Source organism: Poecile atricapillus, chromosome 17, assembly GCF_030490865.1.
Source record: "Poecile atricapillus isolate bPoeAtr1 chromosome 17, bPoeAtr1.hap1, whole genome shotgun sequence".
In the NCBI taxonomy this organism is placed as follows: domain Eukaryota; kingdom Metazoa; phylum Chordata; class Aves; order Passeriformes; family Paridae; genus Poecile; species Poecile atricapillus.
In genome coordinates, this window is record NC_081265.1 from 2,289,456 (window position 1) to 2,312,028 (window position 22,573).

The window sequence follows — 22,573 nt, forward strand, 5'->3', positions numbered from 1 at the left end:
CCCACTGAAGTGACACCCAAAGCACAGCTACCACAGCCTGGAAACATCCAGAAATGTGCCAGGGGTGGCAGCAATGCCCTCCAGCCTGTGCCCCAGGGAACCCAAGGCTGTGCCAGGGGGATGTGCAGACCACCGCTCCTGCAGTAGTTTCACGCTCCACTTCACCTGGGGAAGTGGGTTTTTAAATGAAATTAAGCACCCCTATCAGCTTTCCTGCTGCTCAAGATAGCCCAGAGTCACATTTTCCATGAGAAACCTCAATTCCACAGGAAAGCAAGGGAGCAGTCTTGGTCTAAATGACAAATCCAATCCAGCACCGCAACTTAATGCCGTAAGAGGGAGGAAAAAACCCCAACAAAACAGCAACCCTCAACCACAGGACCTCACAACATCCATGTCAGCCATAAAATACCACAGCACTGAGATACTCTGCAGGGGTGATCCAAGAACCTAATTCAATAGAAATGCACTCCCTTGCCAATGGGTATTAATGCTGCAGCAGACGGAGCTGCTTCGGTGAACCTTTTTTTGATAAAAGGCCATTTGGCAAAGTTCAGAAATTTGCTTAAAATATACAGATGGATTTATCAAATAATATACCCCTCAAAAAAAAAAAAAAGTTTGAAAAAAAAAAAGCTGTAAATCTCAAGCCTCCCTTTGTTTGAAAGCAGTCTGGGGGCAAGCTGTGTGTCAATCAGATCTATTTATAGTTTAATTGCAATACAGGGTCCAGCACCAAATGCCACGGGAATTATTCACTACTTGCACTCAGGGTCGTGGATTTCCAGCATGACTTGCAGGTAAAAATCACCTTAAACTTGGCACCTTCTCAGCTCTGAGCAGAAGGTGTGAGGTGGTGATGGGTCTGACCCTCTGGTGGCAGAATGTATATCCCAAAAATTGCGAGGTAGGGAATACCAGTGCCTAAAGAAATCCTTGCCACCCTTAATCCAGGTGATCTTGACTCTGAGACTGGACAGGGGTGGGAAGGCAGGGACAGGAGCTTCAGAAATAACAAAATTTAGGCACCTTCCTGCCTTTAGAAAGCTGCGAGTTGTGTGAGAGTAACAAAGGATTAAAAGTCTGCAGGAGTGAAACACCGACTTCCTGAGCTCTCCTGCTTTCTGCCAGCTTTTAGGAGCACCAGGATCAATACCAGAAAGTCAGGAGAGAGAGAAAGGCCACGAAGCAGTGGAGCCCAAGCAGAAAAATCTGTTCTTGCCAGCTGCAGCCCAGAGCTCTGGCTGGGCACAGAGCAGTGCCCTGCATTTCCCCTGCCACCAGCCCTTATTGGCATTTTCCTCCTTCGCTATTCCTCGGTTAGCCCTGCCAGTAAACAGTTTCTAGGCAGAGATGACACTCAATAACTGGAATTATTAGTCACAGACTCGTCTCTGTCCCCAACATCCAGGAATTGCTCTGTCCAAAAATCCTCCTCTCCAAGGCACCAGGGCAGCAAAGCCCAGTCTGGGCTCCTGCAGCATCTGTGGCACACTGAGGTGTTTGAGTTGATCACACAAACCCCAGAGGAGGATCTGAGCCTCACTAACTGATCCTTCACAGCCTCATTCTCATCCATTACCTGCTTTAATATGTATTTTCTCCCTTGATCTGACTGGAAAAGCACCTGGCTGAGATTTCAAAGAGCATCTCTGATTTGCAGCCACCCTCCCAGGACTCTGAAGTGTCACAATTCTCCCATCTGGTATGAAAAATGAGATGCAAAGCATCCCAAAACACCATCACTACTGGAATCCCTGCCCTCAGCACCTCACTGTGACCCATTTCAGCTCTGAAATGATGCAGCCACAATTCTGAAATAATTGCTTGATGCAGCCACACTCACCATAAGCTCTGGGTATGTTGGCCGTTCTTTGGAATTCTTCTTCAAGCTTTAATTGGGAGAAAAAAGGAAAAAAATTAGAATTTACATTCTGTCTGCAATTTAAGCAAGGCCATAAAATGATACCACGACAGCTGTGAGGTTTAAAGACTCTGCAGAACACGTTCAGCTACTCATCCAAGTTGAGGAAACAATTTAGGCCTTGAGGACAGCGACAGCAGCGCTGGGCACAAGAACTCCAAGTCCACCGAGAGACCTGGAGCCACCAAAAACACCACTTAAAACACTGCCTCTTGCTGGGGGCCAGGTACAACTGGGAGTCTGGGTGCTCTCCAACAGGCCAGTGACTCAGGGAATGGATGCAGCCTCCAAGCTCTGCCTGGGAGCAGTGACTGAGTGGCTGCAGAGCACGTGTACAACTGTTTGTTTATCACCGCGCTGTTATCAGCGGGGACGCTTCCATGGGACATCCTTTTTTTCTCCCCTCTCCTACAACAGATGGCCCTGGAGGGTTGTAGCTGGAAGATATTTTGGTTTCCCTCCAGCAGAAAATAGCTTTTAAAAGACAGGACGTAATCTCTACTCACTTCCTGGCAGTGTATTTAGGGGAAAGACACTTGGAGCGACTTGAAAAGATCTTCACACACGTACGCGGCGGTGGCGGGGAAAAGGTGTCACACTGAGCAAAACAAAAGTGAGAACCTCTGCTGGGATTTGCTGGGGCCCAGAGGAAGCAGAGGACACACACTGAATAGATATTTCCTGCTTGCTGTGTGTAGAGGGCTCGTGTTTAGTGTCATGTTGTGAATGAACGGAGGAACCCGGGGCCGATACGTGCCAATATCGCCGGCCCCGAGGTACGGGATGTGTCACATCCTCCCAGCTCAGCAGCGGCCCCAGCCAAGATGACAAGGTGAATTTGAAGGTTAGCTGTGTCCAGATTTGGTGTAATTCTCTTAATTTAGACCCTCTACAAAACAAATTCATCCCCAGGTCACTAATAGCAGGAAATCTGGTGATAAGTTCCTGAAATCAATGTAAATTTTCAGGAATGAAGAGTTATATTGGGATCTGATGCTGACTCAGATATCCCAGGAATCTTTCTGCAGTGCCTACAGGTGATCAGACTTCACTGCCCAGGCAGCAGATGGATAAACACAATCCTAAGCCAGGCTTGATACAGGGTGGCTGTGACCTGGTTGGGTGTCAGGAATTGCCAGACCCCAATAACACAAAACTGGTGCAAAGTTCACCATTCCACACCCATGCCACCCTGCTGGCAGTGAGGGATCTTCGGTGACCCTGGAGGACAGGACTTGCCAAGCCAGGAGCCACCACGTGCTCCCCAAAGTGGCTGTGGATGTAATTCCTAAAGCAGCCACAAACTGCAGGACACAGAGCCTGAAAGAGCAAATCCCTCAGAGAGGAACAGCCTGCCTGGCACAAGCTGGAAAACAGCAGCTGCCCCAAAACCTCAGCGTGGGCCTTGCAAGAACGGGGGGCATCTTGTGAGAGGGTTTTTCCAAGGCAGCTCCCACCTCTCCCAGAGCCAGGGCAGGGTGGGCATGGCAGGTATTCCCCAGAGTGGGTCAGGAGCCGAGCAGCTGGACCACAGGGACATGAAAACATGCTTGAACAAGACTCTGAAGAATCTAAACGTGGGTACTGAGAGTGCCCAGGCAGGAGCAGCTGATAATCCCCTTGCAGGGGCACGGCAGCTCGGGAACAGTCTCACATTTCTGTTTGTCCATCTGTCATTCTTTGTGGCCGCCAGGCAGACCCAGCAGCCGCCTGCCAACTTGGCAGGAGGGTGGGTGGCACTGCAGAGCCTGGAAAACCCGATCCTGCTGCCAGGCAGTGTGCAGGGAAGCTGCAGGGAGCCACGGCAAGGGCAGGCTGTGCTCTCTGCACGCTGTGCTGGGGTGCCTGAGCTCTCTCCAGGCTGTGTTGGGGTGCCTGAGCTCTCTCCAGGCTGTGTTGGGGTGCCTGAGCTCTCTCCAGGATGTGTTGGGGTCCCTGAGCTATGTTGGGGTCCCTGAGCTGTGTTGGGGTGCCTGAGCTCTCTCTCTGTGCAGCCTGCAGACAGCAGCAGGGCTGCTCCAGCCCTTTTCCTACAGCACAGCCAAGTGCTCCTGCTGCTTCCAGCTGCCAGGAAAGCAGAGCAGCAGCCCCAGGGCCCCGGGAGAGCGACAGACACCGGCCAGAGGGGGACACCACAGAAAACCTGCCCTCAGAGCCGTGTCCCCTGAGAGAGGACAGACATTCCGTACCCTGCTGCCCTTCCCAGCCTCAGGGACACGAGCTGTCCCTGCTCACAGCAGCCCTGTGGGGCAGCCAGGGTGAGGAGACACCGAAATCCTGTGTGTCCCCTCAAAGCAGCCCAGCCTGCTCCACGGAGAGACAGCCAGAGCTGCTGTGCCTGCAGGTGCTCAGCCAGGGCACAGCCCTTCCCCAGGGAATGCTCTGCCCTTCCCCAGGGAATGCTCTGCCCTTCCCCAGGGAATGCTCTGCCCTTCCCCAGGGAATGCTCTGCCCTTCCCCAGGGAATGCTCTACCCTTCCCCAGGGAATGCTCTGCCCTTCCCCAGGGAATGCTCTGCCCTTCCCCAGGGAATGCTCTGCCCTTCCCCAGGGAATGCTCTGCCCAAATCTGGGGTTGGGAGCTGCCTGTGGACACAGGCACCCACGTGCTGAAGGTGAGCAGGGCCAGGGAGAGCGGGGACAAGAGGGAATTGTACCATTGCGAGGTAAAATCGACGAACTCCGCTGAGAACTTCTCCGCTGGGAGCTGCGGCGACGGCTCCTCCACCACCTGCTTGAGCTGCTGGAAGGGCGTGCCCCAGGAGTCGTAGGGAAAGCGCAGGATGGCCAGCTCGATCTGGGGACACAGAGCCCAGAATCAGCACTGGGGGGACACCCCACAGCTCTGGGATTGCCCCCTGCCCACCCCGGGGTGTGCTCCTGTAGGCTCCACACAAAGAGGGCTGCTCAGCCTGGAGATGGGAACGCTCCAAGGAGATCTTAGAGACCCTTGAGAACCTAAAGGGGCTTTCCAGAAAGGAGGGAGGGTGACTTTTTACATGGGCAGTGATAGAACAAGGGGGATTGGTTTTGAACTAGGAGAGACGTAGATTAGATATTGGGAGAGAATTCTTCCCTGTGAGGGTGGGGAGGCACAGGGTGCCCAGAGCAGCTGTGGCTGCCCCTGGATCCCTGGCAATGCCCAAGGCCAGGCTGGACAGGGCTTGGAGCAGCCTGGGACAGGGGAAGGTGTCCCTGCCACAGCAGGGGATGGAATGAGATGGGATTTAAGGCCCCTTCCAACCCAAACCATTCCGGGATTCTATGATTTCCTCACCCCACCTGGCCACAACACATTGCTCATCCTCCCCCAGCAAGCAGGAGAGGCTCAGGAGAGCCAGGCAGCCCCACATGCAGTGTCCTGTCCCCCTGTCACCCCCTGTCCCCCTGTCCCCAACCTCCTGGGGAAGGCTGGGAGCGAAAGGCAGCCCCAGCACTGGGAAACCCCTTTAAGAGCAGATGGATTCCCCCAAAACACTGTCCTGAGGGGGCCTCTGGGAATTGCTGAGTGCTGGCAGGACTTTCTGTGCCGGGAATCCAAGCTGCTCCATCTCCTTAGCCCATGCTGCCATCTCCCGGCAGCTGCAGCCGGCACATCCCACCGAGCAGCTCCCTCCTCCTTCCCTGTGTCACCTTCCCTGTGTCACCTTCCCTGTGTCACCTTCCCTGTGCCACCTTCCCTGTGCCCTCCTGGGCTCTCCCTGCTCCCACCCCACATCCCACCGAGCAGCTCCCTCCTCCTTCCCCCCAGCCCTGTGTCACCTCCCCTGTGCCCTCCTGGGCTCTCCCTGCTCCCACCCCGGGCCACCAGCATCAATCCCTGAGCCCCACGGAGCCCTCCTGACCGTACCATGGTGATCCCCAGGCTCCAGATGTCGGATTTGACGCTGTATCCCTTCTGGTTCAGCTCCGGGTTAATTCTCTCAGGCTGTGAACAGAGAAGAGGGTGGCTGAGGAGCAGGGACGGCCCCAGTTCCCTGCCCACACCCAGGCTGGGTCTCTCAGGGTGGCAGCCCCAGCACCCCTGAACCCAAACCTCGCCCTCCTGGCTGTGCTGGGCCCAGCTGGTTCCCCATCCTCACCACTACAGGGGATGCTTTCAGTTTGAGCTCTCATATTTCCCAGGTTCTGCATTGGTGCGTAACTCTGAATTTCATATAAAGTGTCAGCAGGGTCTCCTCACAGCTCAGCACACACAACAATCCTTTCCCAGCCCAGAACCAAGGACACCGCTGCAGCTTTGGGCCCAAAAACAGCGGATTGAGGAGAGCAATCTGGGAGGATGGGACTTCATTAACTGAAGCTGTAATTGCACAATTAACGCCAATGTGGAAATGGACCAAGGCTTATAAAGCTGTGAAAAGGTGTGATCTGTCATCCATCCTGGGTGGAACCTCAGCCAGGCTCTTGCACTGCCCAAGGTGCATCCTTGGAAGGGCTTTAAATAAATCCCTTTATTTAAATCACTTTACTCCTTTAACTCTGTCCAGCCTCTGCTCCAGGAAGCCTCTCCAGGCATCAAGGGCAGGCAGTGAAACGTGTCACCAGGAACAGGTGGCACCTGCAGTGGTGGAGCTGACCTGGCACACAGGGGGTGACAAACCTCAGCTCTCCAGGACTGTTTTTACCCTGTTCAAGTGCTCCACAAAGGGTGAATCCTGCACAGCAGCTCCCAGCAGCAGCCCGAGGGACCCAGTCCCTGGCGACTCCTCTTCCTCCCCCTGCTGAGTACTGCTGTCCCCACAAATGGGGACAAACGGCAAACAGGGAAGAGGGAGCAATTCCAGAGCCTTCCCAAGGTCACAGGCAGGCGAGAAGGCAGCAGGAATCTGTGCCCAGGAGATGAGATCTGAGCCATGAGATCCGTCTCCCCTCCCGAAGGGATTGTGTCCCTTAACTTCAGGGCTACGTCTTCCCAAACGAATCCCTGGGATAGATGCCGGAGGCTGATCCTTCCCCCCGGCCTCATGTTCCTTTGGCTGCTCCCCAGGCAGCTTCTCAACTTACAGCCATGTAGGGTTTGCATCCTGCATCCATGGTTTTAGCAACAGAGTCAACGAGGTAACCGCTAATCCCAAAATCGCACATTTTCACCTGCCCCTGCGTATTGATCAACACGTTAGAGGGCTTTACATCTGCAAGAAGGAACACAGACCACAGTCACTGTCACGAGGGGGTGGCTGGGCCAAGCCACAAGCAGCCTCAGAGGGTTCTATCAGCAGAGGGCAGCCAAGGAGCCCAGCAGAGCCCAGCGCTCCGGGCGTGCCAAAAACCCGCTGGCCGCGGCTGTGGCGCGTTCAGGTGACAGCATCATGGGCCTGTCATGTGTCCTGCCGCTGTCCCTTCACTCACACACTCCCCTCTCCCAGCTGGGGGAGCAGGAGGTGACTCTGCACTGCTCAGGGAATGCTCAGGGAATGCTCAGGGAATGCTCAGGGAATGCTCAGGGACACCGGGAGCGAGCAGCTCCGCAGGGCTGGGGGCCATTCCGTGGGGTGTCTGCAAAGGGCTGGAGCTCTGGCAGGGCCCCGTGGGTCTGGAATCATGCCAGCACAAGGAAAAACCCATGGGGGAATGGATGTGGGGCTGCAGGGGAAGGAGGGAGCAGCAAACTGAGACAAGGATCAGAGGTTCAGAAATGACCTCTGATTTTAAGGATACGAAGCCCGAGTGCAGCGTGAGCAGCAGCAGGAGAGTGGGAGCTCCACACCCCATGGAAATCAGGCCACAGTCTCATCTACCCATTGCTGCCAGATTTATCCCTTCCCATTGTGGCTTTACAAACCCCTGGTGTGCTCTTCAGGCTCGTGAGGGCAGAGACAATCCCCAGCAGAAAAGGAAATGAAGGCATCCAGAGATGCCAGGTAGTGATACCCAGGAGAGCATGGAGGTGCTCTCCTGCAGAGCAGAGCTCTGTGAGGCTGATCCCAGATGGAATTTCAGCACAGGTGACCCTGCTTCCACTGGGATGCTCCAAAGGGAGCAATCCTTTCCCTGCTGTCACCCAGAAATAACAGGTCACTTCCTGAAGATCCTCTGTCTCCACGTGATAAAGAATTAAACAGAAGAGCTGAAACACCCTGTGAAGGATGCCAGAAGCTGTGGTTGAGTCCTGCTTATTAGAACTGTGGGTTTACAGCTCGTTAACATCTGCTCTCTGATCAGCATTCTGCAATCAAAAGCCTCAGGTATCCAGAATCCTCACCCATCTGTTACTGCACTGAAATAAGACCATTTTCAGTGGAAATCAAACAAGCACACACAGAAACCCAGCAGCCCAGAAGGGCTTTCCACCTCTTTTAAGTGATACAGGAGGCAGAAACTCAACCCCCAGCCACAGAAGAATATAGCCAGTGCCACTGCCTGTTCCAGCTGAACTCTGCTGCTCACACACTCCAGGGAGGGCTCTTTCCTCCTCATGACAAATTGAAAATGACCCTTTAAAAAATAAAGGTGTCAAGCAGCAACTGCAAATTTGTTTCTGAGTTTGTTCACAGCAGCTCTGAGATGCTCCAGAGGGGAAAAAGTCAGAAGGGTTTAAGGAGGGGAATTTATGATTTCATTTGAGGCTGGTTTGGGTGTCAGACTGCTGTGCTCAGGGAGGCTCACGGAGGGGGTGAGGATGGCTGGAGCAGTGCAGGAGGATGAGGATGGCAGCGAGATCCCTCTCACTGCCCATCAGCACAGAGCCATGGAGCAGCGGGACAAACCTGGGCAAAGCCTGCTCCAAAAGCTTTCCAAGGTCAGGGGAAAGGCCTGGCTCAATTTCAGCCTGGGTTTAGGGGAAAGCAGCCCCAGGGAAACAGCCCTTCCTCCAGCAGCCCTTCCTCCCCCACCTCAGGGAAACACTGGCAGCAGCAGGCAGATCTCAAGGAGCAAACTGCAGCCATCTCCTCTGCCTGGGTTTTGCCACAAGTCATGAGATGCTGGGGAGAGTTTCTGCTGTCAAAGGCCCACTTTATCTCGGGTATTTTGGGAGCCCTTGCCAGGCTGAGAGCAGGGCAGTGCGTGCCTGGCACTCACCTCGGTGGATCACGGAGAGCTTACTGTGGAGATGTTCGAGTGCTTTTACAATCTGAAACGACAAATCCGGAGTCAGTCACAGCTGGCAGCACCACGAGGAGGAGGAAATGATAGCTGGCTTCACCCCCAGAGCTGCCTGGAGGGCAGGAAAACCACGTCCCCCATGAGTGCTGCACCCTGTCACAACCTAAGGTGTTGGTGGGTACCCAGGGACCTTCCTGGGGGCTCCAGGACCCCAATGAGAAGGGAAAGGAGCTGCAGGAGCCTCCCCACATCTCACACTGGGCCATCTCTCCATCATGTGTATGGATGGGCACATTTATGGCTTATAAATATAAATATTTATGGCTTATAAATAACATCACTTCAGAGCAGACATGTGAGGCCAGCTGTGTGGCCCCATGGGCTGGCACATGGACCACCCTCCTCCTGCACACACAGCAGGAGCTTGGCTCAGGAAGGACCTGGCTCAGGAGAGAAACCCCTTTGCCTCCCCTCCCCACCCTGCTGCTACTCACAGAGACTGCGATTTTCCCCAGGATGTCCTCGGGAATCGCCAGGCCTTTGTCAATGACATGTTTGTAGAATTTGTCCAGTGAGGTATCCATCAGCTCCATGCAAATCCACACGTCTCCCTGGAGAGTAAAGCAAGCAGACAGCCACATATTGGAACAAAGCATCTCTTCTTTTTTCCCTTCCCCTTCCCCTTCCCCTTCCCTTCCCCTCCCTGGCCTCGTTGGCCCCTCCCTGTTTTTTAAAGCCCATTCAGCAAAGCTGTCCTGGCCTTTCCCTTCCCTGCTCTGGAATTCAGTGCTGATCACATTCCCTACCATTTAGGGCCTCCTCTTCCCAAAGCAGAGCCACAGTGATTTAGGAGAAATCCAGAAAGCTATCAGGACCTGAGGCTCCTGATGCCCAGCCAGGAGAGGTTCAGCTCTGCAGAGCTGTGCTTAAAGCTCTCCAATAAATCCTGCTTTCCAGAGCTTTCCCCACTTTTCCCCCACATGGAGGGAACCAAGCCAGGCAGTTGTAACGCCACAGGACCAGGCTGTGTGCTGGAGGCTGTCCCACACTCACAGCCACAGCAAGTGACACATCCTTAGGCCAGGACTGAGCCAATCTCTGTGTCCAGGTGCAGATTACACCCCTGGCACTTGGAGGAAGTGCAGGAGTGGGAAGCTGGTCCCAAGCAGCCTCACCTCTCGGAAAAGCGCCCCGTAAAAGGTGACGGTGAAGGGACAATCCACCGTCCTCATGGAGATATCCAGATCCATCAACAACCTCTTCTGCTCCTGGCTGTTCACCGTGGCTCGGATCCGCTGGAAGGCACAGCGTGTCAGGGGGGGCTGCCCCAGGGCCCTGGCACCTCACCCAGACCCCTCCAGCACCCCTTTGTCACCACCTGAGTCACAGGCACGTCCCCAGCCCAGCACCCACGGCAGGAGCACCCAGGGGTCCTCCCAGCACTGCTGGTTTGGCTCTTTCCCACCAACACCACTCCTTATGCAAGAGCCAAAAGAAAGAAGTGGCCTGGGAGAGGAGAGGGGAGCAGGAAATCAAATTCCAGGCTGGTGGAAAGCTGGGACTTTGGGAGCCCAGTGGACATGTGTTCCATCAGCAGGTTTTGGGCACGAGGAGAGCTCCAGCCCCCTCCACTGGGCTCCCATGGCTTTGGAAAAGGGGCAGCTCCCAGGAAGAGACATCCTTGAGGTGAAACTCCTGGAGACCCTGGGCTGGCTAACACCACAGCAGGGCACACACAGGTCACACACATCCTCCAGGCCACTCGAGGCCAGCTACAGAATTAAACTGCTCAGCATCACAGAGAGCCTGAATGCTCCTGCTGTGCCCAGCTGAGATCCCCCATCGCCCCCAGAGAGGCCTTTGGCACTTTGGTGAACACCAAAGCAAAGAAAAAGACCAAATGCAGAGCACAGAGGCCCTGGGACCAGCCAGCACCCACTGCAAAATCTACCCACAACTGATGAGCAAAGAGTTTGCTCAGAGCTTCCAGAGCTTCTCTTACTCTGAAAGGAAGCTAAAGTTCAGCCAAGCAAAAACTGGTCCTTCCCAAACTACAATTTTTCCCATGACCATTTCCCTAATCTCCAAATTTATGAGTCTAAGCTGTTGTTATGAAAACTTTTCGTGATAACATCTACAAGCCTGCCACGAGTCAAGATCCCACTGCAGCAGGCAAAACGTGAAAATCCCAATAAAAACTCCCTGTTCCAAGGAGACTGAAAAAGTCCCAGATGAAGAAGAGTCTCTTGTGCAATTAGTTTTATTCTTCTTTATAATTATGAAGTGAATCTGATGGGCTACAGCAGAAAACAATATGTGAATTTCCATGTATGTGTGTGTTTAAAAAATGATGGTATATTGAATCCTAGGCAAACAGGAATAGTGTGGGAAGAGGTGAGCAGTGTGATGGATGCACCACAACGCTGGAGCATCCCACTTTTAAAACACCCCCTTTCCACGGTTAAATAACCCCAATCTCCCTCAGGCCCTGCGTGGAAAGAGGATTTCATGAGGAAAGCAGCAAATCTCAGGAGAGGAACAAGGGTGATTCCAAGTGTGCCCAGCACCCCGAAAAGGACAGACCCCCCGAGGCTCACTCTACCTTCACTGCCATGATCTGCCCGCTGGGCATGTGCCGCATCTTCTCCACCACCCCGTACGCACCTCGTCCCAGCTCGGAGATGGGCTCCAGGTCATCGGCCTTCACCTCAAAGTTCTGGGGGACAAAAGCCATGGGTGGCTGCTGGGTGTTTGTTCTGTGCCCCACGTCCCCCCCTGTGCAGCCCCTCGCCGGCCCCGGGGGGCTGCAGGGAGCAGCAGCCGCCCCACAGAGCTCTGTGGGGATGTGTTTTGTGGCCTTGAGTCCCAAAATCCCAGTCCCAGCGTGGGGAGGGGTGGGAGGGAGCACGCTGGGGCCATGGGGTCCATCCTCGCTGCCCAGGCTGTGTCCAGGAGCGTCCATTCCTCCCGTGGGGTGCTCTGCCCACCCACACCCCAGCGCCATGGGATCATCATCACAGCATCACAGAGTCCTCTGAGCTGGAATCCTGGAAGGGTTTGTGTGGGAGGAACCCTAAAGATCACCTCATGTCACCCTCCTGCCATGGCAGGGACACCTTCCCCTGTCCCAGGCTGCTCCCAGCCCTGTCCAGCCTGGCCTTGGGCACTGCCAGGCATCCAGGGCCTCTCCACCCTCACAGGGAGGAATTTCCTCCTAATATCAATCTAGCCCTGCTCTTTCTCCTTTTGCATCTATTTCCCCTTGGCCTGTCACTCCATGCTCTTGTCTTGTCCCTCCCAGTCACCTTCAGCTGGCAGCACTTTCATTTTTCATTGTTCTCCATCCTCTGAGGGCTGGAATAGGAAACACCACAGCAGCTCCTCCCCAGGAAATCACCTCAAATCTCACTTCATTTCATTTTCCTTCCATCCTCTTCTTCCCTCAAACAATCCAGGTGTTTTAAAGCTTATTTCTCCAGACCTGCAGATTGGCCAAATACTGAATTCACAGCTGAATGTGCCCTATTTTCAAATCAGGGAGGATTTCCTTTGTCCATCATCATTTTCTCCTACCTTTACACAAGGGATGAATTTGTATGGACCCTGCATCCCTGCCCTTCTCCTTTCTGCCACGATATCGTACAGCTAATAATAATAATAATAATAATAATAATAATAATAATAATAATAATAATAATAATAATTTGATGTTTCAAATCTGCCTCTGCCACTAAACCCAGCCACTCTGTTTGCTGCAAGCACAAGCCCAGCAGCCAGTCCCCCAGCAGTGGCTGAGGATGAGCTGATTCCCAGGGAATAATCCCACACGGCTTTCTGCCGGCGCAGCAGAAAAAAACCCTGCAGCCTGCAATGAGCCAGCTGGGGATGCCACAGAGAGCAGGGAGACACTCTGGGAATGTCCACAAGGAGCCCTGACTACACATTTTGGAGCCACAGCAGAGATTTAGGCATCTCTGACTCCTGCTGTTCACCAGGAGCCTCTCCAAAAACACGCTTGGAGTTTCAGAGTTTAAGCAGAGTTTAGAGGGAGAGCAGGGTGAGTGGCTTTCCCTCGGGGTCAGGGGGAGCGTGGGAATGCTGGTGCCCATCCCAAAGGAACCTGGATCAACAGGTCACAGGTCCCTGGGAAATGCAAGCCAAGGCGTGCCAGTCCCTGAGGCAGCCACAGATCCGTGCCTGGAAAACTCCAGGGGCTGAGTGTGGCTCCCTCTGCAGCGTCCAGCCCTGCATGGAACCCTTCTGGAGCCTTCCCTCACCCCTGGGACTGCAGGGGACGGGTGATTTTCATGGAGCAGGCATTCCTCTGCCTCCCTGCTGCACCATTCTGCACCTCACACTGCTTCCCTGCCCCTGCTCCAAGCCAGGGGAAATACAAAATGCAAAATGAAAGCCTCCAAAATCATGCATTTTAAACCACTCTTGGATTAGCATTTCACTGCATAAATCACCTCACCGACACCAAGGCCTATCTTTTGCACCTCATAAATTTATTGTCCAGCCTTAAAGTGATTTTTTGGAATTCTGCTCTGCCTTTTTCTCCCATCAAAATAACTGTCCTGGGGTTTGGTTTTTTTATTCCCTGATATTTTTTTTCATCCAGGTGGACTGGTCTCCATGCTGCCAGAAGGATTTGCTTCCAGGGCAGGAACATCTACCCTGTGTTCAACTCCTGAGGAGATGAGACCTTCAATATTAGCAAAGAGAAATATTTTGGGTGAAGGCTTCAAATCAGCAAAGGAACCGCAGAGGAGAGTGAAACAACTCTGTCAGCAACCCACTTGCTTTATAATGGTTATTTCCAGGGGATTAGCTGCACCTTAGGGCAGCGAGGAAGGAATTTCCATGGTGGAAAATATGAAGGGAGCCCACGTGTCATGGGAGGCAAAGGGGGCACATCCAGCAGGGCAGTGCCAAGCAGCAGCTCCAGCTGGCCACAGGGCCACTCTGGGCTGCCACCCACACAGCCCTGGCTGCAGGAGCACAAACACCAGGTGCCACTGGGATATTTATGGCTGGACATGGCTCACCAGCCCCCAGAGCTCACCAGCTCCCAGGATGGATCTCCTCAGCTTTTATTCACCCAGAAACTGCTTTCTCTTTCAGGTGAAATGAGATGGGTTATTTCTAACAGCTGGTATTTCATTATCTGCCTTTTTTGGGGGGTGCTGAAGGGAAGAAATCCCACAAGCAGCCAGCCCAGGATGATCATCTGGTCTCAGTCTTACCTCCTCACCAATAGAGATGCAGGCTTTGGAGTCCAGATCTCTGGGTGGCCTGAAAGAAAAGGGAAAAGATTTGAAATATTCCCTACAAAGATCAATTTTCCCTCAGTGAGTAAATCCAACCCCCAAGCCACCCCCTCACACCTTGAGGCCCCTGCAGCCCTGAGCAGCCTCCTGGCTTTGCAGGATCAACAGAACCACAAAGTCACCCCAAAAAGGGCTCAGGAAAAAAGCCACTGGAATTGGATTTCTCACACTCTGCAGGAACCCAGAGGGACTCACTGTGAAATCAAGGCAGGTGCCAAGCACCAAATCTCTGCCAGCCTGTATGAAAAATGGACTAAAGGGGCAGGAACATCTAAACCTGCTATAAATCATCACCTCAGTCACACTGCATAGGTTAACAGGCTGAAAACACTCAATCCTCACCCAAGCAAAGAAAGCCAAGCAGGCTGGAGCTGCACAAAGTGCCTTAAAAACAGAGGGATTCCTTCTGCAGGGCTGAGCAGATGGGAAGGGGACGAGGTTTTATGCCTTGACCAAATGCCTGCTCCTCAAACTGGCAGCCCAAGTGCCACACCAGTCAAAACTGGGGGCTCACTCTGGTTTTCATCTTTTCCTGCATCTTTCAGCAGCACAGGAGACACAGATGGGCAGAGGGTGATGGGCCCAGACCCCCTGGAAAATGCAAGGGCTGGGAAATTATCCCAGAATCCCCGAATGGTTTGGATTGGAAGGGACCTTAAAGACCATTTCATTCCACTCCCTCCCACCTTCCACCAGCCCAGGGTGCTCCAAGCTCCATCCAGCCTGGCCTTGGACACTTCCAGGCGCCAGGCAAGGCTGGAAGGCAGCTGGGCTTCGTGGTTTGCCTTTCATTCTGCCTCAGTGTTTGCAGACTTACGTGGAGCTCGTCTGTGGCTGCTCAAAGGCTTCCTTAGGAATTTTCAGCCCAGGGTTTCTCTTCTTGCCTGCGAAACAAGAAAGAGGCAGAGTTGAAGAAAGGCACCTTTTTGTTGTTGTTATGATTTGTTTGGGGTTAATTTGTAAAACACAGCTTGTCTGTGTTTGCTGACCTTACTTAACAGAAATGCCCGGCCAGGCTGGTGGGGCAGACTCAGGGCACAGAGTTCAAACATAAAGTGCCTTTGTTCAGCAAGGTTTCATTTAAACCTGCGAGCTCTGGCTGCCAACTCGGTCCAGGCAAGAGCTCTGGCAAAGGCAGCCCATGAGAACATGCAAAGGGAGAGGTATTTCTCCTCCTACCCACGTAGGACCCCTTCAAACATTTCCCAGATTTAAAACCATTCCAGATACATAACTTCAAACCCTGGCAGGATGAAACATCTCCTTAAAATTGCATCTCAAAGTGCAGATTCTGATTCTGTTTAACGGCACATTTCGTCTCCTGGTCATTAAAGTTATGCAAACCCAGCAAAAAATAAAGCAGAATTCCAAGTTTGCAGGCTTCAAAGCCATTTGTTTCTATTCACATGGACCAGCCAAGCTTTTCTGAGCTGGATGCAGCTCAAGATCTGAGGCAGCTCAGCTGCAGCTCTCCTGGAAAGGAGGTCCAGACCAGCAGCCACGAGAGCCAGGCAGAGCAGAGAAACACAAGAACCTTTTTATGACTGCACAGATCCAGCCCCATTTCAGCACGGGGGCTCCAATTCATGGAGAAAAGAAAAAAAAAAATAGCCTGGAAACATCAGTCATGTCACCAAACCCCAAGGTAAACATCTGGCTGCTGGGCTGAGTAATAAAATCCCTGGTCCATCCACCCCCAAAAAAGGCACAAGCATCTAATTTAGGCATTCAGCATTTTTAATCTAACATTTTATATCAATTATTCTTTATTTTAAGCGGGAGTTTTATTCTCTATTCCCAACCCTCTCTCTCAAAGTTCACCTATACATGTCTGAATTTGTTTTCCCTTTTCACACATCAATAGATGCCTGTGCATCCCAGTGCCAGAGGGGTGCTGGATCAAAGGGCAGACAAACCAGAATGGAAAATGACCTTTATGAATCAATTAATCAATTCAGATTAGCAATTTTTTTAGGGTTTTAGTTTTTGGATTTTTGTTGTTGTTGTTGTTTTGTTTGAGGTTGTCTTAAAAGTTTTTTTGTTTGGGTTTGGAGTTTTGTTTTGGGTTGGTTTGGTTTTTTTTAATTTTTAGTGATTTTTTTGGTGGGTTTTTTAGTATTTTATTTCCTTGTCTGCTTCAAAAGATGGGATCATGCTCTCTCCTTTTGACAAAATCATTCCAGGATGGGGCAGGCTGCAAGAACACAGCTGACACCTCGTGGGAACAGCATTTATTGGAAACCCCTGTGCACACTCACTGCTGGTATTAGAAATCAACAGAGCTCTGAATGTACATAGGGAAGAAAAATTTGAAAAAAAAACCCCAATTCTCTGCTCCCAGGAGCTCCCAAGCTCACACAGGAAAAGCAAAATAAAAGCAGAAAGGTCATGGAGAGCACAAAGAACAGCTCAGAGTTTTCCCAAAGAGTAAAAGCTGGCGTGTAAGGGAGCAAAAACGATTCTAACAACCAGTGGAGGAATTCCTACAGTGAGCAGAGCTGCTCTTTGACCCTTTTCCTTCCAGTTTTTCAGTTTTATCCATTTATTATCTTTCCAGTTGGATGCAGAAGGCGGCAGTGAGGAGCAAGCCCTGCTGTGCTGGATGCTCCAGATTCCCTTTCCTGCCCAAGCTGTGCCAAGTGCACCCCAGACCTGTGGGATGTTAAACAGGGAGAGGTCTTCTGCATGTTAGCACATTATCCAAATAAAGGAATCTCAAAATTGCAGGTCTGGCAGTGCAGGCAAACAAAATCCCTGTTCCTCTGGCATTTTCCAAGCTGCCATCACAGAGACCTCTCTGCCTCCTGTCTGCATCCTCAAGGAAACGAGACAGGCACGGGAAAAGCATCTTCAAACTGATTTTGCACGTGGAAAAGACACAAAAATCCATCAAATTGCTTATGGAGGAACTGCTGCTTTTAGGGCTGAACTAAATCAGCCCTTCACTCTGCTGCAATCACACAGGCACAACCAAAACCAAATAAGAAACAGGCACAAATTCGCTCTGTTATTCCTTTTTTTTCATTTTATCCTTCGTGGATTTGCTTGCACCACCCCATGTGCTGTCCCTGAATCTGCTCTGAGAGGGAAAAAATGAGAAAATGAACCTACTGGAGATGATTTGAACCGGACCCAGAACAGGTTCAATCTTATCGTGGTTCACAAGTGGTGTCAGCAGAACCAGGGAGCAAAACACCAAACCCAAATAAACATTAAAAGCCTTTCCTCCCTGGGAAATAAAAATCTGCACTTTGGGGAGTTTATTTTCCTTGTCTCTTCTTCGCAGAACACAATATTTTGAAATTTTGCCATTTTTCTGAAGCACAATCTGTCCGTGCCTTCGAGCTGCCAAGGCACAGGCAGAATTTAACATTCTTTGGGGTTTTCTTTTCAAGAAAGCAACAACAGGAGCTTGAATAATGGATTTCATGATGGCACCAGGAGGAGGGATGGGAAGTGGGAATTGCCACGGCCAGGACTTGCACTTGCAGCACCCAAAGGTGCTGATGTGCTGACTCTATGGTTATTTAATGAATCCTGGGCTGAAATCAGGCGATTTCATGGCTTTTAACCGGATCAGGTTAAAATTTCTGAGCTCCTTTTGTTCCAACATGCAAAGTACTTTATCCAAGCCTCTGGGGCCGATGTCTGTGCGTGGTGTGCAGGAAGGATCAGCAATCCTGAGCATGGCATGCTCTGAGAGCAGAAATGAGAAGCAGAGCCACCCCAGCAGGCTGCAGGAACCAGGATCCCCCTCCACCCCAATCCCCAGCTCCAGAACTCAACAGTCCAGCTCACACACGACTGACTTTCCCCCCAAACACAAACTTGAAAGGTTTTTTATTTTTTTTTTATTTTTTTTTTAAGGAAAAGAATAATTGGAAGTCTCCAGATCAGTTCTGTTCAACAGGAACTGCCAAGCAAGTGTCAAAATAAAATCCCCCAGTTTGCCACAGCAGACGTCGGCTTGGGGAGATGATGCCGTGTTAAAATCATCTGCACAGGAGCTCCAAATGTGGGGGCAGTTTAATAACACACGAAATTGGATGGTACCTGTTCCATCCACCAGAAAAACCAGTATTTTCCAAGGTGTTTTTATGAATCATTACTATTTTTAGCTTTGTTTCCTGGACAAAACCACGGCGTGTGTTTATCTGCCGGTCTGTGTCGCTTGTGGCAAGTGCAAAGCCACGGGTCCCTTCCAGCCCCATCTGACAGGGAAACTGAGCTTTGGGAGACTGCAAATCTGAGAAAATCAAGTGATTAAATAAAGGAGTCCCCAGCTCATGGACTGAAACACAGCAGCCACCCATGGCAGGCACGAGGTGCCTCAGACACCAAAATCACAGCACAAGGCTCCATCCTGAGGCACAAAGCACCAGTTTTGTGGTGGCACAAAAACCCAGCAGAGGGTTTTTACTGCAATCCCTTGGGATTTGCAGTAAGGAAAGGCCCAGTGAACCACCACACGCAGCACAAAGTCTAAATGTGGCTCCTCCTGCAGAAGGCTCTGCTGGTGGCTCAGCAGATGGGATCGTACATCTGCTCCCCAGCACCCAAAAAGACGTGAATTTTCTGTGTAAACAACCCCTGGAGCCTTGCTGCTCCCTGAGCCTTCGAGCTAAAGCTCATTTGAGAGCTCTCCCTGCAATTTGGCACACGGAGAAATCCACAAGCACTTGACTCAAAAGCCAAGTTTTAAGAATAATTGAGGGGGGAAAAAAACCGAGTCTGGTTTGGAGTGATGCTGAGAGACATCTCCAGAAGCCAGCTTTGATAAGCAAAACGTGCAGGGTATTTGTGACATTAAGCAGAAGCTTAAATCTGCTTTCTTTTGGTCAAAATAAATGACCCACAGTGAATATTGAACTGAGTGGTGCTGAAGAAGGTGCCACCTGTACAAAGCCTTTCCTGCAAGTGCACTGCTCAAGGCAGCGGTTCCACCTCAGGATGAGAGGAAACAGCCTCAAATTGTGTCTGGGGAGGTTTAGATGAGAAATTAGGAGGAATTTCTTCCCCAAAAGGGTGGTCAGGCATTGGAAGAGGCTGCCCAGGGCAGTGGTGGGATCACCATTCCTGAAGTGCTCGAGGTGTGGCACGTGGGGAGGACACGGTGGTGGGCTTGGTGGTGGGCTGGGTTTGCATCCCATGAGCTTGGAGAGCTCTTCCAGCCTTGCTGACTCCCTGATTTTCTGGTTCTAATGCCAGCAGCTGGCTGCAGCATCACTCAAACCTGCCCCAGCACCGACCCTGACTGCTCCTGCAGGGCCTGGACCAGCCCCGGGAACCAAACAAAGCCTGAGAGCAAAACTAGAACAGGAAAAAGAAACCCTGACTCAATGAAAGCACATTAAATACTTCCCTGTGAAGATCTTAAACCCAATTCCTGAGGGAGGGGAGAAAAACACACTTCCAAGGGGCTCGTTAAGCTCTTCCCACCAGCACTGACAGAGCCCAGGGATGGATGTTGTTAATCCCCAGCAATTAGGGCACTGTTAAATATCAATATTGAAAAGGAAACTTCAGAGTTTCACAGTGAAAAGAACAGAGAATAACAAAGAAAGGGAAGACAGAGGAATTTGCTGCCCACATGGGCTGTAACAGAAAATCAACTTCTGAAGGAAAATCCCTTTCCCCACTCTCCAGACTTTTCACTGCAGTCAAAAACTTTTTATTATATAATCCAAAATAAATGGTTCCTTGCCACAAAAAGCTCCTATTTCCTTCAAAGGATATTAACTAGTTCTGTCTTCACCACAATTTATTATTAAAAATATGTTCAATGGCCATGTAGCAACATTTCCTTTCAAACAACACTCTCAAGCATAGAACTTGCTGGTAAAATTTCATAGGCGGGAAATGCTTCTTTCTCCCATTTTTTTAGGAGATAAAAGTGGCTCATTTACGATTCCTGTCTCTCCCAAGGATTTTTTGGTCTGATTTCTTGGAAGGTTTTGAAAGCAAAATGATCTGGTTTTCCCCTATCAGCTGCACTGTGTGTGATCAAACCCCCACCCCTACAAGGAGGGCAGGATGGGAATGTTTGCTGGGTTGCCATGGAAGAGGAAGAGTGAATTTTGGCAGCTCATGAGCAGCTCCCAAGGCTCCACAACCGATGTCTGGCCTGATCCTGCAGTGCCACTTTGCAGAGGGAGAGGACCCATGGCCATGGTTTAGGTGCAAAACTCCCAACCCAGATGTTTCTGGCCAAACCAAGGAATTAAGATTATTTCTTTTGTGTCCCAGCCACCCTGGAGATGCCCAGCAGGAGCGAGCTCTTCATGCAAGTGCAAAGGGCATCTTTTATCCACAGCTCAGCCCACATTTCAGCAACAATGGTGGGTTTGATGCTGTCAAAGAGAACTTGAAGCCTTGCAGGATATCTGGAAATATCCAAATCTCTGAGAGATTCCCTCATTAACCCCCCTGGACATAAACACTGAGATATCTCAAAGCTGCTGGCGGCACCTGGAGCAGAGCAGGGTCACCTGGTGCAACTGCTGCTGTAGGTGTAGGTATCAATACAACCTTGCACGGAAAAATATTTTGACAGAATGACCAAAAATAATCAAAGCAGTGAAAAAAAAAAATAAAATCTTTTTAACAAGTATTACAAATCATCTCACAGGTTCGTGATTTATACTTGCAAATTCTTAGGGTTGTTACACAAACCATCTCAGCACGGTCTGGGGATGGATTTGTCTGTCTCCTTCCCTCCTGCCCCAGCAGCAGCTCATCACCACTGCCCAGTGCTCAAGGTTTTAAGGTTTTAAAGCTGTCCAGGTCTCTGCCCCAAGGAATCCCACCCATGGGGACATCCCAGCGTGGCAGGAGAGGAGTGTGAAAGCCAGGAGCATTCCTGGTGTCTCCACAGTCAAACACTGCCCACTCCAGACTAAACAACAGCCACGAGCAGAGCCTGGGGCTCCCTGCCCAGCTGAAATATTCAAATAGACAGAGATAACAAAGTGTATTCTCAATGAGTGGGCCTGAGGAGAAGCTGTGCTGCTGGAGCCGTACCCAGACTCCCTCTGGCTCTGCTCCAGCCGAAATGGAAATCAAGCCCTCAAAGAAAACACAGATGGGGGCACATTCCTCAAGTAGCCACTTCTGGTGGGTTTTGGAGTCCAAAACCCTGGTGGCCACATCCACACGTGTCCCCCCCATGTGGCATCTCCACAGCCACGACCACTGCGGTTCCTGCACCACCACCTCCCTCCCACAGGCTGCAACCATTTGAAATTGAAGTCTTTTGAAATTTGCCATTTGGGCAGTGCAGGTGTGGAACCAGGCTATGGATTTTGGATTGAAATGCCTGTGGGATGGAACTGCAGGGGTTTGGTGACTGTGGCAGGGAGGCACGAGTGAAGACAACCCAACCATGGGTTGTCTGCCTTGGTAACACCCTGGGAAAGGTGCCCAAATCCCCTTAGTGCCAGGGACAGGGTGGGTGAGAGGCTGAGCTGTGCCCACCATCTAGTTTGTAAATGCAGTTTTAGCCAAGCCCTAATCTCTGGAGAAAACCAAAAACCAGGTGTTCATGTAAGCACCAATGATGTGGAAAAGTGGATCTGAAAACCTGGTTTCCAACCCCTCATTAAGCCAAAAAGATTTTAATAAGCAAGAGATGTTTATAGGCTGTAGAAGTTTCAACCAAAGGCCAAGGGATGGGATGAGGTGCATTTGGGCTTCATTTTTCACCCTGAAACCTGAGGGAGCTGCTCTCTCCTCAGCCCCACCAGTAAGTGGCCAAGTGCCACTGGCTGCTCCTCCATCACTGCCAGGAGCAGCTGGATCTGCTGGCAGCAAAAGGAGATGCTTCAGGGATGATGGTGTGTCCTCTGTGCAGGACAGGGACATTTCCCACACGTCCTTTATCTGTGTCTTGCCTCATGGCAGTTTCCAACAACTCCTTGGAAACAGCAAACTTGAAATGTGTTTCCTTAACAACATTTCTGGGCTGCCTGGGGAATGGAGCTGAGCCTGCCACGGTCCTGGGGCCGAGGGGGCTCCCAGCTCCAGGCTTTCCTCCTCTGCTTTGGATGCCATGGAGCTGCTGGCACAGCTGGTGGCTGCTGGCACATCCAGGTGCACCCCATGGTGTCCACACTGAAACTCACACCTTTATGTCTGAATTAAAGCATTATTTATTTCCCTTTCTGCTCCCAAGGAGTCATAGTTTGGGTCAGGCAGCAGCAAAAGGCAAGAGCACTTTTATGGTGAATTTTCCCAACGTGTACCAGAACGAGAGCACAGCAGGAAACCCTGAAACA

At 51.3% G+C, this 22,573-nt stretch overlaps 1 protein-coding gene across 1 annotated transcript in view; it reads right to left on the minus strand.

Annotated features, from left to right (window-relative positions):
- MAP2K6 (mitogen-activated protein kinase kinase 6) overlaps positions 1-22,573 on the minus strand; it is a 53,957-nt gene that overhangs the window by 12,829 nt on the left and 18,555 nt on the right. Inside the window, exons 2-11 of the mRNA XM_058852233.1 lie at positions 15,118-15,184; positions 14,217-14,265; positions 11,573-11,686; positions 10,146-10,265; positions 9,465-9,581; positions 8,947-8,998; positions 6,931-7,058; positions 5,774-5,851; positions 4,581-4,720; positions 1,847-1,892 (exon numbers count right to left, since the gene is read on the minus strand). Coding sequence (XP_058708216.1) covers positions 1,847-1,892; positions 4,581-4,720; positions 5,774-5,851; positions 6,931-7,058; positions 8,947-8,998; positions 9,465-9,581; positions 10,146-10,265; positions 11,573-11,686; positions 14,217-14,265; positions 15,118-15,184 — 911 coding nt within the window. The remainder of the gene's footprint in view (positions 1-1,846; positions 1,893-4,580; positions 4,721-5,773; positions 5,852-6,930; positions 7,059-8,946; positions 8,999-9,464; positions 9,582-10,145; positions 10,266-11,572; positions 11,687-14,216; positions 14,266-15,117; positions 15,185-22,573) is intronic.